Raw genomic sequence first — 19,063 nt, forward strand, 5'->3', positions numbered from 1 at the left:
CATATTGTACAAGCAAAAATTAAATTTCAATACAGCCCCCAAACAAACATCCACATCCCTACTTCTCCCTCTTTCTGTGCAAATAAGAACTCCTCAATAGTCCTCTGGTGACACCCAAACTGCTCTCTTCCATGCAGCCATTCACAGCACACTTGGGTTCCTATTATCATTGGGATTTCCCATCCATATCAGGAATCTTCGGTGCAACCTCAGTCATCAAATCATAGAGTTGGAAGGGGGCATTTAGGCCACTGAGTCAAATACTCTGCTCAGGGCAGAAATCCAGCTTAAAGCATTCCTGAGAAATGGCTGTCCAGTGTGTGCTTGAACATCTCTAGCAACAGAAAGACCACTACCTCACTAGGCAGTGGTCTCCATTGTCTGACTGTTAAGAAATTTCTCCTGACATCCAGATCAACTGAGATGTGCTATGAGGAAGTAACAGCTTTTGCCTTCGAAGCCCCTTCCCCTACTCTCAGATGTTTTCAGGCTGGTTATGGTTATGGAATGGTAAGTGAAAGCACATGGGACATCCACATGGACATTCTTTCTCTCCACCCCCCAGCCCCTGCATTTGTCTAGGGACCAAATGGGTCCCTAGGGCCTCTTTCTGAAGGCCTCACAAAAGCCTAGAGCCAGTTCTGAGGAAGGCACAATTGACTGCAACCCCCTGGTACATGCCCACTGTATGCTTGGGTCATCTCCTACTCTGTTCACTGTGCCATATTTCTAATATGGGCTCACCTATTTGTGCTGTTCTTTATTTTAAAGGGCAATTTCTTATTTGCCTCCTTCCTTTTCTCTTGACTCTTTTAGAGCCCCTAAAAGCCACAATTAGTCCACGGAAAGTTAAGAGCAGTGTCGGCAGTCAAGTGTCCCTGTCCTGCAGTGTGACTGGAACTGAAGACCCTGAACTCTTTTGGTACCGGAATGGTGAAGTCATCAACACTGGGAACAATGTGAGGATCATTGGGATCAATCATGAGACCCTTATTATGGACGGCATGGCCAAAAGCGATGGTGGGGCGTACCAGTGTTTTGTACGCAAGGACAAGATGTCTGCACAAGACTATGTTCAAGTGGTGCTAGAAGGTCAGTCATTGTCCATTTTAGTGCATGCTGTCTACCTGTCTACCTTTGAAGCATTTTGTATAAAAATGTACATTGTGGTTATACCTTGGCTGAGCACGTCTGGGAAGGAAACAATACCTGAAGTAGGTGGGCTGATATGAGGTGGAGCCTGGACAAAGGATATCAAATTGGCCTCCAAAGTGAAGTGATCCATCCTCAGTTATTAAAAAAACTATGTTCCAATTATGTCATGTTTTCTGTTCAATTTTGAACAGTTAAATATGTTTTCAAGGTGGTAGATGAAAAGATGAAAAACTAGAATAGGTAGATAAAAAGCCAGAAATATGCTGAATGAACATATTCATCTACCCTATTTCTTCGATTCTAAGACACACTTTTCCCCCCATATAAACATCTCTAAAAATGGGGTGCGTCTTAGAATCGCGGGTGGTCTTAGGGTTTTTTTTTCTGTTGGTGGTATTGAAATTAGTGTGCGTCTTACAATCGATGGTGTCTTACAATCGAAGAAATACGGTACTTCTTGCATATCGGTTTTGCATGCAGGAAGCTTAGTGAGGGCAGCAGACTAGGCAGAAAAAATTTCTCACAGAATCTCACTGGTTTGGTGTCAGCAGCCTAATACTTTGGCTATTGGGCAGTATAGAAATGCAATAAAAGAAAGAAAAAAAGAAAATCATATTTATTTTCTATAATGTAAATTTTTTTTAGTATGCTTCCCCCCTCCACCACCACCAATGAACACATAAGAACAAAAGAAGAGCCCTGCTGGATCAGACCAAGGGTCCATCTAGTCCAGCACTCTGTTCACACAGTGGCCAACCAGCCAGCGGCCAGGGATGAACAAGTAGGACATGGTGCAACAGCAGCCTCCCACCCATGTTCCTCAGAAACTGGTGCACACAGGCTTACTGTCTTGAATACTCGAGATAGCACATAACCATCAGAGCTAGTAGCCATTGATAGCCTTTGCCTCCAGGAATTTATCCAACCCCCTTTTATAGCCATCCAAATTAGTGGCCATCATTACATCTTGTGGTGGTGAGTTCCATAATTTAACTATGCACTGTGTGAAGAAGTACTTCCTTTTATTTGTCCTGGATCTCCCACCAATCAGCTTCATGAGATGACCCAGGGTTCTAGTATTTTGAGATAGGGAGAAAAAGGTCTTCCTATCCACATTCTCCGCACCATGCATAATTTTGTACACCTCTATCATGTCTCCTCTTAGCCTTCTTTTTTCCAAGCTAAACAATCCCAGTTGTTGTAACCTTCCTTCATAGTGGAGATGCTCCAGCCCCTTAATCATTTTAGTTGCCCTTTCCTGCACTTTTTCCAGCTCTATAGTATCTTTTTTTAGGTGTGGATGCAGTTACAAGCTCAGGAATATGCAAGCTTTGCCCAAAGAATGCACTTGCATTTGGTGTGTGTGTGTGTGAATGAGGCAAGTTCTGATATCTAACAAATTGGAATGGAATTCTTCTCCATCCCTAGTATCTGTCCTCCAGAAATAGAGGATTGAAATATATTTTACAATGCAAGAAGAAAGAAGTTCCTGTGGGCTGTTCTGTATTTTTCACCCCAGACATCGCTTTTCTGGTTATATTGGATATCTCTTGAAGCTATGGCCCATCATAATAAGAAACTGATGCCACGTGCCACATAATAATCAAGTGAGGAATGCAATAACTTGTCTAGAGCTAATGAGGCTATATAGTGCAGGCCTGGCTTGGCCACAATTTTTAGAATCGTCATGCAGGGGTCGGGTGGGGGGAGAACCAGGAGCGATTACCTGCCTGGACCTAGTTACCTCGGCAACCATCTCCTGTGACTAAGGAAGCCTAAAGAGCATATTGATAATCTATAATGATGCCAAGAGAGTGCCGGTTATCAGAGAATGACAGCAGGGAAGATTTCAAAGACACTCGTGTCTCGCTGGGAAAATGATGTCTGCTTTCATCTCCAAAAAGCCTGTCACTTGAATTAAGAAAGGAGCGGGGTGGGGGGAGGCAGAGGTGCAGACTGAGCACATTCCCTGATTTATTGGTCATATGTTAGTTTCCATTCAGGATAAAAAGGATGTCACTTTTTGTCTTCTGAGAGATGACATTGCTTAATGCAGAGGGAGAAGGTGGGAAGTGTTCCGGATGTGTGTTTTCTTGGGGCGAGGGGAGATGCAGGCATACAAACTTTTTGGTATACTACTGCCTCACTTTTTAGCATTGTGAGAGTGGGAAAGGAAGTGAATGACTGGATTGATACATCCAGCCAAATGCTTCTGCTGACGCATTTACATGTTTCACTGTGCAAAAAATACCAAAACGTGGATGCCCCTTGCGGATCATGGTGCCAAGCGGATGGAGGACTCCGTCACACTCCTGTGGATGTTTGGTGCTTGTGATTTCAGCACCACTTTTGCGTAACAAGATCTGTGGCTTCAGTCTATTCCCGAGCTGAGCTGAAATAAAACCAGAGCTCAAGCAATTCCAGAGGGCCGTGAGTTAGTTGTCAGCCTGAGCTTCCACAGAATGTGCAGAGTGCACCTATGTATTCAAAAGGTACTTTGAGCTCTTAACAGTCAACCACTATCCTTCCGCATTAGATCTCAGCTGGCGTCTTTCCCTAGATTGCTTTTGATTTTGTTTTTCCAGAGGGAAACTCCAGTATAATAATGGTGTTTCCCACTGCAGTTTTGAAGGATAGAGCTGCCCTGAGTGGTTGACCATCATAATGCTTTTAATGCAATCTAGGCTTAGTGCACATGCAGTCACTAAATAGATCCTTTGGGCAGCTTGTGAGCTAGATTTGGAATGAGACCTTTGCACTGTCAGGTTCCAATTATATTTCTTTTTTTTCTTTTTTTCTTTTTATTAACACAAATTAAATTACATCAATTTTACATTAAAACAATCAATCAAAAAGAAAGAAAGAAAATATTACATAAATTTGCTCAACTGTTAACATTTGTAATTTATCAATATTCATAATCAAACAATACAATACAATACAATTGCTCCCCTTCACCCTTTGGGATCTATTCCTGCTTCCAAAATCTCATTACTTCTTCTGGTGGTGGTTTTCCACTTCCCTTAGAGAACACATATAATAGGAACTGTTTCCAAATTCCCTCAAATTCATTCGTATTTGTTATGCCTCTTCTTACTTTTATATTACATGTCAATTTATCATTAATGGCAATATCCCAAATTTCCTTATACCATTCTTCAATATGATAATAATACGATAAGGAAATTAAAGAATTGATAACAAATTTGCTGACAGCAGCGAGATTAATTATATCTAGGAACTGGAAGGTCCAAGGTCCCAATGATATTTCAATCCTTCCTGTACACTACTTTTGAAGTGTGGCCTAAAAGAGATAACAGGTGATGTGGGTCTTTCCTGGTTAACTTTAGACATGCAGATTTCTGAAAAGATTTTAAAACGCAAAGACCTTTGTTCATGTCCAGTCCTGATGCACTCTCCTCTGCAAGCTGCTGGTACAACAAGTAGATGTGGTTGTATGAGCAAGAGTGCATGCAGAGTTCTGCACAAATTCAATTTTACAAAGCTCTTGCTAGAAATTGTGCTCTTGATCACCTTTTATATAACCCCCTATGCCTTTTATATAACCCCTTAACCCCCTATGCCAGTGATACCTATCACTGGCTCAGTCAAGGCATCCAGTGCTACTACATCACTTAAGCAAAATGCGTCCCTGTGCTGTGCAACCTAAGCTCTCATCTTCAGTTGTTCAGCAGCTGTGGGTCCTGAATATGACCAGTTAGCTCTGCCTCCTAGTTGTTGATGTGTGTGCTAGCTATGCCCCCAACTGGTGCATAATGGGTGTCAGCCTGAAGGAGGTCTAAACGCATATAGACATACATGCATAGGCCTCCCTCCACGGAAAGCTCCATGGAGGCACCCCTTCACATGTATTTCAGTCCACACTTAGGCCCCTTCAGACAGGATTATCCCAGGAAAATGGAGGTATCGTCCCTGCCTGCTCCCAGGATCCCCTGTGTGTCATTTGCATGCACAGGGATGATCCCGGGACGATCCCTGGAAAAAAGGGAGGTGTAGAAATGGCCACTGATAATGCATTGTCCAGGAGCATGGCTGCACATCAACCTGTAGGGTCAAGTCTAGCTGGACACATTCTTGGAAACCCCATCACTCATTCAGTACTCACAGGTACCAAAACGTGAACAGTTCACGTGAATGTGAATTCTTGAGAGGGGTTTTATTTTAGTGACTTATTTATTTTTAGGATTTATACCCTGCCATTCTAACTAATAACAAATACAATTGAAATACTTAGAATTCAAACGACAACTATACAGAATAATTAAAACAACATAGATACCTGTAAAACTATGACAGAACAACCTAGAAAGCTGAATCATTCTTAATTAAACTTGTTTTTGTCTTGAACCACAGGGGCTAGAGGGTTTCCCCCCTTCTTCTCAAAATGCTTGTGTCTTGCATTTCCTATATATGCATATAGTTTATTTAAGAGTCTTTTTCTTCTACAGATGGAACTCCCAAAATAATTTCTGCCTTCAGCGAGAAGGTGGTCAGTCCAGGAGAGGGTGTTTCCTTGATGTGCAATGTGAAGGGCACCCCTCTCCCGACAATCACGTGGACATTGGATGAAGATCCCATCGTCAAAGATGGTAACCACCGGATCAGCCAGATCATCACCTCCGAAGGGAACGTGGTCAGTTACCTGAACATCTCCAGCACTCAGGTCCGAGATGGCGGGGTCTATCGCTGTACTGCCAACAACTCTGCTGGAGTCGTCCTGTACCAGGCTCGAATAAACGTAAGAGGTGCTTGTCAAATCAGCTCCTCCAAACAAACAAACAAACAAACAAAACCTCATTGTAGTAAAGGAGAAGATCATTGCATGCTATGAGCTTTGTCATGGAACGCTAAGAATGACTTTTTTTTTAAAATGCTGTCTCCATTTTTCTCTGTAATCTCACGTAGGAAGTGTAATATATTACATAGGCTGCAATCCTATGCAAAATTTCATTGGAGTAAGTACCATTGATGGGACTTATTTCTAAGTAAACATGCATAGGCTTATGCTGCCAATCTATTATATAGCTGTTCACTGTACTAATCAATTCAGCCCACCCCAAAAAACTATGTAGATCTGATTTTATTTTCATTTTGCTTGCATGTCTTCCTCTTCCTTTGTAGATCCTACATTCATTGTAGATACCCATGTATAAAATACTGCATTTTATATTTGTAGTTCTGTGTGACATACTAGTAATCATGATATATGTGTAAATCAAAGTAAACATTCACTGTCTCAGTGATTTCATAAATACCAGGGTACTGGTTTGGAATAGGTTTCCCTCTCCCACCCCAAATACCTGGCATGAATTAAATCTTCATCAGCCTTCCGCACAGCTTTTTATCACATGAGTGTTCCAGTGATGGAATCACATAGCAGAACGGTTAATTAACATGTCTGCTCCAGAGCTACCACAGCCTTTACCAACCTAGTGCCTACTTGATGTGTTGGACTACAGCTCCCAGCATCCCCTGCCAGCTTGGGCATGTAGGTTGGGGATTATATGAATTGTAGTCCAACACTTCTGAAAAGTGCCAGGTTGTGGAAGAGAAACTAGAAAGCAAAAATTAATTAGATAGACCCTCCCTGTATTTAGAAGAAATTAATATTTATTAAACACACCCTTATATTATTTTCAAGAGTTTACTTTTACTTTTGCAGGTCCAGCAAGCATTCGACCAATGAAAAATATCACAGCAATAGCAGGGCGGGATACCTTCATTCACTGTCGTGTCATTGGTTATCCATATTACTCAATCAAGTGGTACAAGAATTCTAACCTGCTTCCTTTTAACCATCGTCAAGTAGCATTTGAAAACAATGGAACACTGAAGCTCTCAGATGTACAGAAGGAGGTGGATGAGGGTGAATACACATGCAACGTTTTGGTTCAGCCCCAGCTGTCCACCAGCCAGAGTGTGCATGTGACTGTAAAAGGTAAAGCATGCATGAAAATGAAAGTAGTGTCTGTAGAGTCGGGAGTCACAAGCTTTAACTGTGTTTCGTAGATTATGGAATGGTTTGTTTATGCATTTCAATGTACCTCTCTGTGAAGTGTCCCACAACTCTCCCTGGGAACACAAATGCGTGGTAGATATAATCTATGGATTGATGTATCCCCAGATCCCAGCAGCAATTTCCACTCATAACAGCTTTAAAAAGCAATGATTGCAGATGTTTAGAAGCTGCTGCTGTATCTGAGATCACATCAAGTTACAGATCATGTCAGGCATATAGAAAACTGGGGATGGATCAAATTAAGCCTTGTTAACCTAAATACTCTGAGCTCATTCATTTATTCATTCATTCCACATTCCGTCACTGACTTATTGAGCAGTATTAAAAGCCCCATGATTGTTTTAAACCTGAATTTTATTTTATTTTTAATCGAGCTTTTTCTGGAGGATGTCTTTCATTCCCATCGACTTCAAGGAGAATCAAAGGCATTAAAACTGCTTTGGAAAACTTCAATACTTTGCAAATAGCACTTTAATGTTAGAAGTTTGGCAATTGATAGATTTGAAAAACAAAATATACTACAACTACCTATTTTTTATTGTTTTGTGTCTCAGCTTTTTACATACCAGCGCCTAGTCGATGAAATCTTTACTTCCGATAATTTTCAAGAACGTTCACACATTCACAACTTTGACTACTAGCATTTCCTCCTTTTTGTTTCAGTGCCACCTTTTATCCAGCCCTTTGAATTTCCGAGATTCTCCATTGGTCAGAGAGTCTTCATTCCATGTGTCGTGGTCTCAGGGGATTTGCCCATCACAATCACCTGGCAGAAGGATGGCAGGCCAATCCCAGCCAGTCTCGGGGTGACTATTGACAACATTGACTTCACCAGCTCCTTAAGGATTTCTAACCTTTCCCTCATGCACAATGGGAACTACACCTGTATAGCTCGAAATGATGCCGCAGCTGTGGAGCACCAAAGCCAATTAATTGTGAGAGGTAAGTAGATATAATTAGCCTGAATGGCGGCAATTAGATAGAAGTCAATATGTTTTCAAATGATAACTGTTTGATGGGAGATATAAGCCACTGGGTTATGAATACATACACCATAATATATATTTTTTTAAAAAAATCTCAAGGCTGATTTTTCTTTTGCCTGAACAAGTTGGAAATGAACTTAATCAACAATCAAGAATTTTTTTTCATGTACAGCTAGAAGCTGTACAGATATGGGTGAAATTTTGAGCTCAAGGCATTTGAACTGCAGTTTATTTTTCAAAGTGCTTTAGACTTGAGTCTGTCAATTTTTAATTTAGAGAATGCCAAATTTATGCTAATTGGCAAGAAAGCTTTGCTAATAAGGGAATGTTTCTTGGCTTGTGTTTTGGAAATTTATACTTCAAATATTGAGGTTGTCCTCTGTGGGGTGCAGTTTGATGCTATGGTGACGTTACTCAACTGGCTGCCCATGAGTTAACCCAGGTTCACAAAGCATCTTTTTATGATGTGCCAAGTATTTATTCCATCTTTCTCTGCTGCTTCTGAAGGTAGCCACTACTCCCATTGTGGTCCCCATGTTGTTGTTTTATACTGACCCTGTTCAGACGACACACTAAGCCATAGTTAGGATGCTAACCACGTTGCAGAAAATGGTTAGTGAGCATGTTTAAACCATGGTTATGTAGCCACCATGGTTAAGAATGGTTCACACAATAAACTAAGACCCCATTCAGAGAACGCGCTAAACCATTCTGCTTAACCACAAAATGGTTAATGGAATGCTTCCGTTAACCATTTTGTGGTTAAGCAGCATGGTTTAGTTTGTTGTCTGAGTGGGGCCTATGTCATGGTTCACATGACACGGTACTCCATAATGTTTAGCTCAGAATGCTTAACCACGATGGCTTAGTGTGTTGTCTGAACAGGGTCTATATTTGAAATGCACTAAGCATGCACATTAACCCTACTCCCTGCCCAACAAACATGAATCTGGGGCACCAATGGTCACTGCGAGCAGTAGAATATAGAAAATCACTTCACATTAAAAGTAGGTTTAAGGATTTTGGTATTATGGCTTTAATCAGTTTTATTTGAAAGGGTTTGGAAGTGCCGGCACTCCTGAACTATGGCAACTACTAGACACAAGCATCTTATGCTCTGTGCCACCATAGCTGGATGTCAGATGAAGGGTGCTATTTGCTTGCCTTCTGCTGCTCTTAGACATCACCAGTACAGCTGGCCAGAAGGCAATACTACAGGTGCTAATGCTATGGCCCCGGATCCAGATCCCTCTTGTCTGAGGTGCAAGGAACAAATTAATATAGGATTTTAATACAGATTTCTTTTCTCCTGCAAATTATATAGATAGCAAACAAATTAGGGACTCTTCCTAAAATATAATTGTTTGAAAAGTAATGCTAAAATGAACAATAGGACAAAGAGTTCACTGACATGTAACACGAAAATATTATACATTCAAGGATTACAAGAAAATAATGTAAGTGAAGCTCTTGGAAGACGTTGGTGACCCTTACGCTTTCCACTTCCTTTCCACTTTTACAACTGGAAGGAAGTGTATTGAGACTGAATGGACAAACTTTTGGGCCTAATCTACACCACCGTTGAAAAATGTATTGTCTGGCAGGAAAACTCCACAAAATGGTGGAGGTTTTTTTTGGCAAACGCTCCATGCAGAATATCAACTCTCCACAGAGGAGACTTTTTGCACAACCATTCTGTTGTGTGGCGGGCTCCATGGAGTTTTCCGATGTGTTGTGCTGACTTTCCCCACTGGCTACAGAGTTCTCTGGCAAGAGTGGTGAAAGGATGGAGTGCCGCTCTAGGAGAGCTGCCGGGATTGTTTTTTCGTCGCAATGGCTGATCGGATACCATCGGGAGGAACTGTCAATCAAACATTGCGATGGATTTTACTCAACTCCACTTTAGCCCACAGTCACACAATGGTGGAGTTAAAACATGTTGTGTGGGGAGTTCCCCCTAAAAACTCAACTGTTGAGTGGCGTTTTCACACTGTGTTGACTAACATGTTGTCTGAACTAAGCCATTGTGTCTGCTTGTCTCAACCGTTACATCTTAGTTAAAGCCTGAAACTCATTAGTCATCATATTGATCTTTAAGGATCCTGTGAGTTCAAATTTGAGCCTGTCAACTTAATTCTATTGAGATAATTGTCTCATTACTCAATGTGGGTTATTTTAAAACATCATCTACAAAGAGACGCCTGATCCCACATTCACTTAAGCCAGAAGTTTCTATTTATGATCTGAAGAGTCAGACATGTTGAAATAAAATATGAAACATATATTTCCAGTATGTCTGTGCTAGCCACATGATGAGAACAAGAAAGGTCAAAGCACTGGTCGCCACAGAGAGAAAGCCAACACATTCGTAACTGCCCTTTATATTTTCTTAAAGTTATCAATGTGGTGAACTTGTATCAGTTTTTATTGTGGAGTTTTTATTGTGGAGTTGTAGGATTAACCGTTGGGATGCACCTTCAGTCCAGCAACAGCTCACTGACGTAGCGTCTGATGAGAGGTTTCTTCCTGTTGGAAGACTAGTTATAACATTTTTTAAAACAATCTCAGATGGAAGGATAAAACGTGTTCTGTAAGTTTCTTTATAAGGTGCAATAAAGCTTTAAGAGAACTGAGCACACCGGTGGTATTTTTACAACACTGGTTGATGCACTTTAAATGGGCCTCTCTGTATGTCCCCTGCCATCTCCTATCTAGTTGGTGGCATTGTGACATCATGGATTCTCCCTCTCCCCCATTACACCAGAGGTCTCTGGGCATATTAGGTGTGGACATGGTTTGTGATATTACCCTAATGTGGAGATTGGTGCATCCCTTTGGATGAATCAGTTCTTATGTTCAAGCTGTTTATGCATAACTCTTAGGCTTGTTTGCAAAGCAACACTTTTGGTTAAGGACCATTGCAAATTGTTTCCTCCAAAAAATTGATTATGACATCATAATTGGGTTTTCTAATTTTAGCCTCCCACCAGCAGTTTGAGATGTTAAACTGAGAGGTAGGGACTGGCCAAAGGTTACTCAATGAGCTTCATAGCTGAGAAGGATTTTCAACTCCTGTGTCCCCAGTCCACCCAATATTCTATCCGTTACACCACACTGGCTGTCATTAAAATTATTGCCGAATTTGCACCCATCTAAGTTCTTGATGAAGACTCTATCATTCCTAGAAACTTTCTGGCTATATGCCAATCATTATCATTCTGCTTTGTTTTCTTTTTGTTCTCCCTCAGTTCCCCCCAGATTTGTCGTTCAACCAAGTGATCAAGATGGGATTTATGGAAAAGCTGTGATCCTCAACTGCTCTGCAGAAGGCTATCCTGTCCCTACAATCGTCTGGAAGTACTCCAAAGGTATTTCCCCTCTTCTAATAATAACCTTATGGAAGATTTAATACTGTAATTGAAAAGCCCTTTACAGCATTGATTTTACATAGCACCAGTCCTTTGTCTTCCACGTGTAATCATGTGAAGCTATGTTATCAATTTCCGTGCTGTCGGGATTTCTCATTAGAGGCCTCCCTATAAAATAGTGTACTGATTGGGTTCACTCAAGGGTCTTGTGCTAGTCTGGTGAATATTTTGTCTTCTTTTCTTTAAACTGTTCTTGAAACTACCATCAGTTTCATAAACAGGCTGTCATATGGTGGATGGGGCTGCTGCTGGGGAGGAAAAATGCACAACCCATAAACCCCTTGGGCTCATGGCTCTAGTTCTATGCCTTTTTGCATGCTGATCATTTTTTTCCTTTCCATCACCACACTTTGGTTCAAATTCCTAAATATTTCAACCATTTTAGTCTAGGTCACGAGCAGGCAACCTTTTTTGGTACCAAGGAGCACATGAGATGATGGGTTGGGAGCCACATGCACACACATATGCTCATATACATATGTGTGCACATAGATTTATCACCACACATGCATCAGAGCAAACAGAAATGGGGAGGTTTAAACCTGTCCTTGCTGCCCACTGAGTTCCAGGGATAGGAGGGCCGGAGAGGTGTGTTAAAGCTTCCCACCACCACCCACACAATCTTGATCACGATGGATATTTCCTTGCTGCTTCATCAAGAGCTCTGGGAGCCTGTACCTGCCCCACCAATCCCAATCAAGGTCACTGTCACAGTACTCCCCCAGGTTGCGTGGAGAGAGCAGCAGAGGGCTTGCAAGTTGCTCACCTGTGTCCTATTATGCCTGTATTATGTTACGTCAGCTTATGATCCCCCCCCCCCATTTCTCATCATTACTGTTTTTAGGTTGACCAGCTACCATGTTCTTAGATCCTTGATGCGAAGTGTAAATGAAGTTCAATGTTATGCCAATTTCCAGTATCTGTCATCGGTACCAACTGACTGATTTTTATTTTGAAAAAGGAAAATAAATCTGTGGATAGCATAGCCAATCATATACTTTCAGCACATTGAAAGGTCAGGTAGCATTAGCATACCCAGTAATTTAGTTTATGCTTTACCTAATGCATTCACATTTTCTGTTCCTATAACAGAGTATTAATTCTGGCCCCACTTGACTCTATATAAATGTATGAATTGGCAGATTTTTAAAAAGGCACTGCCTGGTAGATAATATCTTCGACCCAATTATCTTTATAACATATTTGGTATCAAAACTGATTTTGTTTTTGAAAACAGCAAAACAAAAACTCAGCCCCAAGCTTTCAGAATCTATCCATTTTTTAAAAAAACTGCTAATCCTTTTGACCTCAGTGCTTATTTATTTATTTATTTATTTTTATTACATTTTATGCCTCCCAATAACCAAAACTCTCTGGACAATTCACAACCATTAAAACCACAAAATACAATATAATGAAATGTTATAAAAATTCAAATATCAAAGTAAAATAAAATAAAATAAAACCTAGCAGCAGTGCAGAGATTTAAAATGCAATAACAAATTTAAAACCACAGAAACTTTTGGTTCCGAAACAACAACCACTCTGAAGTCTTATGCTTTTGGAAGATGAACTGGAGAAGTTTGCAACATGGCGTAGCATTTTTTAGATGCTGTTGTCATATAAGTTCTGGGGAATGTGAAACACAAAGGGAGCTAAGTGATATGTTGTATTGGACCAACCTGCTGGTTAACCTCTTCTAGCTTAACTGTCTTAATATTATTGCTGTTGTATCTCTCATTAAAACTATGTGCAACCTTGGTGAATTTAGCCATCAAAGTCTTTGTTAAATAGCCAGCTGGGCCTCCAAGGGGTGGGCGTTCCACAGCCGGGGTGCCACAACAGAGAAAGCCCTCTCCCACGTCCCACCGTGGTGTATGTCTCGCATTGTTGGGACACAGAGGAGGCTTCCAACAGATCTCAAGTCTTGGACAAGCATATATTGAAAAGTATTTGTTCTGTTATAATGAGGTAAACGACTCTTGCCAGGTTTGTCTCATCGCTTATTGCTGTAGATGGCCTAAAGATGATATCGCCAGGGTACTTGCACTGGGTTTTACACCACTGCTTCCAGCCTTCTCAGAGAAGATTTGCATGTGGAGTTTGCAAGTCTCCCTTGAGAATTTGCACCTGTGGCCAGTGGAACACCTCATCAGAACACAGTCTTGTCCCCATTGGACCATTCTGTTCAAAATGGCAGTGCTTCCAGGATGCTTTGATGGCAGTACTGTTGCCACAGAGCCGAGGAAGAGGTGGATAAAAACCAGGGCTGGGCAACACATGGGCCCCTGCCATTGAATGTGCGGTTGCGACAGTGGCAGTAGCAGTAAAAGCATTAATTTTGCAAACAAATGAGGCACACGGGGAGCACAGGCCTTGTGCTCCTCACACACTTTGTTTGGAAAAAAGTCATATTTTGGCCAATTTGGCAGCAATTTCTGGGGTGGTGGGATGGATCCCTGTTACCCAGAGGACCTTTTCTTCTGCTGCCCCCAGACTGTGGAATGGCCTGCCGGAAGAGATTCGTCAACTTACTACTCTCCGAGTTGAAGACAGCCATAAAGACTAGTCTCTTCCGGAAGGCCAATCCAGATGAATTTTAAACCTAAGAATTTTAAGATGCTGTGATTGTTATTTTAATATTGTGTTGATTTTATATGCTCTTTTAACTTGTTTTATGTATAGTATTGTTGTACTTAATGATGTTCCCCGCCTCGATCTGGCGGGTAAGAAATAATAATAATAATAATAATAATAATAATAATAATAATAATAATAATATTGGAATCTGGGGCCCCAGTCCCCAAAAATTGCTCACTTCTTTCTTAAATTATTGTACAGACAACCAGTGGAGGTTGGTGGCTCCTATTATTATTATTATTATTATTTATTTATTTATATAGCATCATCAATGTACATGGTGCTGTACAGAGTAAAACAGTAAATAGCAAGACCCTGCCGCATAGGCTTACATTCTAATAAAATCATAATAAAACAATAAGGAGGGGAAGAGAATGCAAACAGGCACAGGGTAGGGTAAACAGGCACTGGGTAAGGTAAAACTAACAGTATAAAGTCAGAACAAAATCAAGTTTTAAAAGCTTTAATGGGTCTGTCAATCCACACTGAGTTTCAATCAGAACCCTAAAGGAGCTATCCAAAGTGTTGAACCCTATCCCCAGTATGTCTTTGTTCCCCCACAAATCCCGTGAAAAGGTTTTTAGAAAGCTTCAGGAAGTACAAAGTTTTTTTGTTTTGTTTCGGAAACCTTAACAGCTTTATTCTCACCTTATCAATTTCCATACATAGTAAATTAGCAGTCTGAATTGCTTCCAGCATTCATGAGCTGGTTTATGCTTCCACTTGTGCAGAAGGGTGAACTTTGCATGGTTATCTATGCACGTTCCAAGGCCTTAGTTTTACTTCCGCTTGTTTTCTAGCTTTAAGATTTTAATTTCATTTATTATTCAGTGTGTTTCCACTTACCTAATGGAATCTAATCCTGGAATATATTGTTTTGGTTGCAAACAACGTTGAGTTTAGCATTGTACTAGCTGAACCTGTATATTACAGTTTACTGTAAGGTCCAATATATGGGGAAAGTTACGTGCAATGAATTCTCAAAGCTAAGAAAACCAAACATTTAATAGTTGTTTTCAATATAAATCGTAGTGACAGCAACAAGCTATTCAAAAAGTTAGGAGTTTGCTTCTCCCAAGCATTTCTCAAGCATTGGAGAGTCACATTGATTCTCTAGGGAAGGGCTTCAAGAAGAGTCTACCCTTGATCACACAGTCTCTTTGTTTCCCTTTGGTGTCTGGGGAATCCTTAGTTTAGAATGTACAAACTAGGAATGTATAGTTTTCGTTAAATATGTTCTGTCTGATTTTTGTGGATTGTCAGGCATCTTCTGTCATCCACTCATTTATGGAATAACATTTTGGGGATGTATGAGAATTTAGTTCCACTTGTGCAAATTTGCACAAAGTTAAAGAAAAAAACCCTCCCAAAGTTAAAGAAAAAACAGTCCGCATATCCATGAAATTAACACAAGTCAGAAATAGTTTATCCACTGAAGAATCCACAAGTTGAGTTCATAGAAATCAGAATACTTTGTTTATTTATTTACAATATTTATATACTGCTCAATGTCTAAAACAGATTCTGAAGCAGTGAACATAGGTATAAAACAGTAAAAAGAAAGAAGATTTAAAAAGCAAATTAAAATGGTTCAATTTAAAACAAAGGAACCAGAAAAACAGTGGCTAGTCAGTTGGGAAAGGCTTCTCGAAACAGAGTTGTTTTCAGGAGGCGCCAGAAGCAGCCTAGTGTTGGTGCCTGCCTGAGCTCCAGTGGCAGGGAGTTCCACAGAGAAGGGGCCACTACACTAAAGGCTCTTCTCCTGGTGGATTCCAATTGGGCCATAGGTCCATGTGGAACCACCAGGAGCATGCCCTCCAATGACCTCAGTGATTGGGCAGGTTGGTAAGGGAGAAGGCTCTCTCCCAGGTATCCTGGTCCCAAGTTGTTTAGGCCCTTTTCCTTCTTCCCAGATCTTTGCCCTAGCTTTCCTCTCCATATTTATTTAGTTTTGCCATTAATAGCCTGCCCTTCAGCCTAATATACCACACTACTGTGTGTTCAGAGATCCATTTAAAATATCCCCTTAATCCAAGATAGGACGTGGAAGTCTCATGAAAAATTGCTATATTTTAAAATCCCTAATATGCCTGTGTCCATAGAATCCACTCGTCAGAAAAAGCTAGTCCGCTGCGATCTCTCCGCCCCCCCCCCCGTCTCTCTCTCTCTCTCACACACACACAAATACAACCTCTTTCCCTTTATCAGACACCATTTTAAAGCACTCCCTGGAGCTGCCTTCCCCACGCTGGTGCCTTCCAAATGGGTTGGACTGTAAATCTCGCCATTCACAGCTAACATCCCATGCTGGCTGGAAACGACAGGAACAGCAGTCCCAACACATCTGGAGGGCACCAGCTTGGGGAAGATTGCCCTAGTGTGATCAAACTCCCAGTTGATACCTGTGTATTGACTAAACTACCGGTAGTTGCAAAGGCCAATTTATCATTGGGTTTTTTTGCCTGGATTATGCAGCACATGAACAATGCTTTCTGTATTTCATGCTTATTTCAGTAGACTTCCCCCCCTGCTCATTTATTTGATATCTAGAGAACTGCATACATTTCTAGATGATCAAGCATAATTTTGAATAATTTGGCAGCGAATAAACTTTACAACAAATGTGGCTTTTAAACTAAGTGCTATCTTTTTAACCTATCTCTCTCCCTTGTTGTTTCCACACTTGTGTAGTGGTGTTTATTACACCAGCTATAAGCATGCCCATTGCTATCCAATATGATAGCAATACTTGAAGGGCCAGGATCTCTTCTCGATCACCCCAGAGTGCAGAATAGAGCCGGCTGGACATTAGGAAAAACTTCTTGTTAGAGCAGTATGAAAATGGAACCAATGACCTAGGGAGGTCGTGGGCTCCCTCACAGTAGAAGCACTCAAGTGGCAGCTGGACAATCATCTGTGAGGGCTACTTTAAGGTGGATTTCTGCATTGAGTAGGGGGTTGGACTTGATGGCCTTATAGGCCCCTTCCAACTCTACTATTCTGTGATTCTATGAGCTATATATTGCCATAAAGCCGTTGTTGTTTTTTGCTGATCCTGTGGTGAAGCTTGAAAGTCCTAGATCACTTTGGTTCACTTCTGTCCATAGTAACAATCAATGTATTCTGTGCTTTCTTCTTTCAACCATCTTGCCTCCTGATTCATCTTTTATTCTCATAATAGGTGCTGGAGTCCCCCAGTTCCAGCCTATTGCCTTGAATGGGCGTATCCAGCTTCTCACCAATGGATCCTTGTTGATCAAGCACGTGCTGGAGGAAGATAGTGGATACTACCTCTGCAAGGTCAGCAATGATGTGGGGGCTGACGTCAGCAAGTCCATGTACCTCACTGTTAAAAGTAAGAATTTCTTCCTGATCCAAGTAATAACTATTAAGTTGCAAAGGCATATCTGTCATCTCCTGTATTAAAACTCTATTTTGCATTCACACTGAGGCGTTATTTATGTTATTACATTTATATCCTGCCTTTTTTTTGCTCTTGCAAGAAATCCAAGGTGGCTTACATGATCCTCCTCCTCTCCATTTTATCCTCACAACAATCCTGTGAGGTAGGATAGGCTGAGAGGCAGTGATTGGCCCAAAGTCACACAATAAGCTTCATGGCCAAGGGTGTGTGTGTGTGTTGTGTGTGTGAGTGTGTAACTAGAACCCAGCTCTCCCAAGTCCCAGTCCAACACTCTAACCAATACACCACATTCGTCCTCGTTACACATTCATGTTGTGTAACAGAATCAGCTGGATACAGTTTATTTGGACAAGAGAGGAGGAGTTAACTTTGTCTATCAAACATTTCTGTAATGCTATTGAGCTTGTTGGGCCAGTTTATATATTTAGAGCCCCTCAGATTACAATGAAACACCTTTGTATTGCCGATAAACTCAGACTGAACCTTAATTCAAATCAGCGTGTTGTGCTTGAGGATGCTTTCTCCATAGCAATAGTATCCCTGCCCATATGGTGCCAGGGAAACTTCATGATACTTTATTTCACTCAATATGGAAACTGATTACTTTTAACCAATAGCATACATCTGTTGTGCATTAGTATTAACCAAGTCATTCATCATAACTAGCCAGATTTCTGAGGGTTATCATTCAAAATGAGAGGAAAAAACCAGCTCATTATCAACCATGTCTACAAGTTCAACAAAATATGTGTAACAGAGATTTCCTTGATACATGTGAATGATCTTTCGCTCTTCATGTACACTGTTCTGTAGAATTTAGGACTATCTTAGAGAGGGAAAGCAAATAGGCTGGATAGCTTACCAGTCTCCAAACGTCCCTGACGGAGCCTTGGAAATCTCTAACCAGGAGCTGCTCTTGCGTATTCTTTTACTGCTCAATCAGTAATGGGTTCCTGTAGATTATCTTGTGGGAACATTTGCAAGGGATTTCTGGTGTCATGAGATGTGAGGCTATCATAGAGCATTCAGTATGTCGAGCTGGTTTTAAGCAATCACAGTGTTACTACAGCCTTCTGAATCATTATGACATGTAATGAGAGTTATGTGGCCAAGTAATCTAGTGTGTGGAAGAATGTGGACTATGGATGATTTCGCTGAGGACGGCTCTTTTATTTGATTCACTGAGCATATGAAGGTTAACAACAATTCCTGCAATGATGTTATTGCTTTACTAAGCAAGTCTGTATTCACTAAATAAATAGATCCTTCCCTGACTGGTTCTGCAGCCCAGTTTCTTGATCATTTGTTTCTCTCATTTTAAATGTTTTAATTGAGGATTTAATGTTTTGATTTAAAATGTTTTAAATTGAGATGTTTTGTATTATCTGTT

The 19,063-nt window shown here is 40.8% G+C and overlaps 1 protein-coding gene across 3 annotated transcripts in view; it reads left to right on the forward strand.

The window, feature by feature from the left end:
- Positions 1-19,063, forward strand: part of DSCAM (DS cell adhesion molecule) — a 365,261-nt gene that overhangs the window by 182,507 nt on the left and 163,691 nt on the right. For all 3 annotated transcript variants that reach the window (XM_063127558.1, XM_063127556.1, XM_063127559.1), the window contains 6 exons: positions 817-1,092; positions 5,625-5,921; positions 6,839-7,114; positions 7,859-8,137; positions 11,430-11,549; positions 17,431-17,604. In XM_063127558.1, coding sequence (XP_062983628.1) covers positions 817-1,092; positions 5,625-5,921; positions 6,839-7,114; positions 7,859-8,137; positions 11,430-11,549; positions 17,431-17,604 — 1,422 coding nt within the window. The remainder of the gene's footprint in view (positions 1-816; positions 1,093-5,624; positions 5,922-6,838; positions 7,115-7,858; positions 8,138-11,429; positions 11,550-17,430; positions 17,605-19,063) is intronic.

Source organism: Elgaria multicarinata, chromosome 5 (genome assembly GCF_023053635.1).
Source record: "Elgaria multicarinata webbii isolate HBS135686 ecotype San Diego chromosome 5, rElgMul1.1.pri, whole genome shotgun sequence".
Classification (NCBI taxonomy): Eukaryota; Metazoa; Chordata; class Lepidosauria; order Squamata; family Anguidae; genus Elgaria; species Elgaria multicarinata.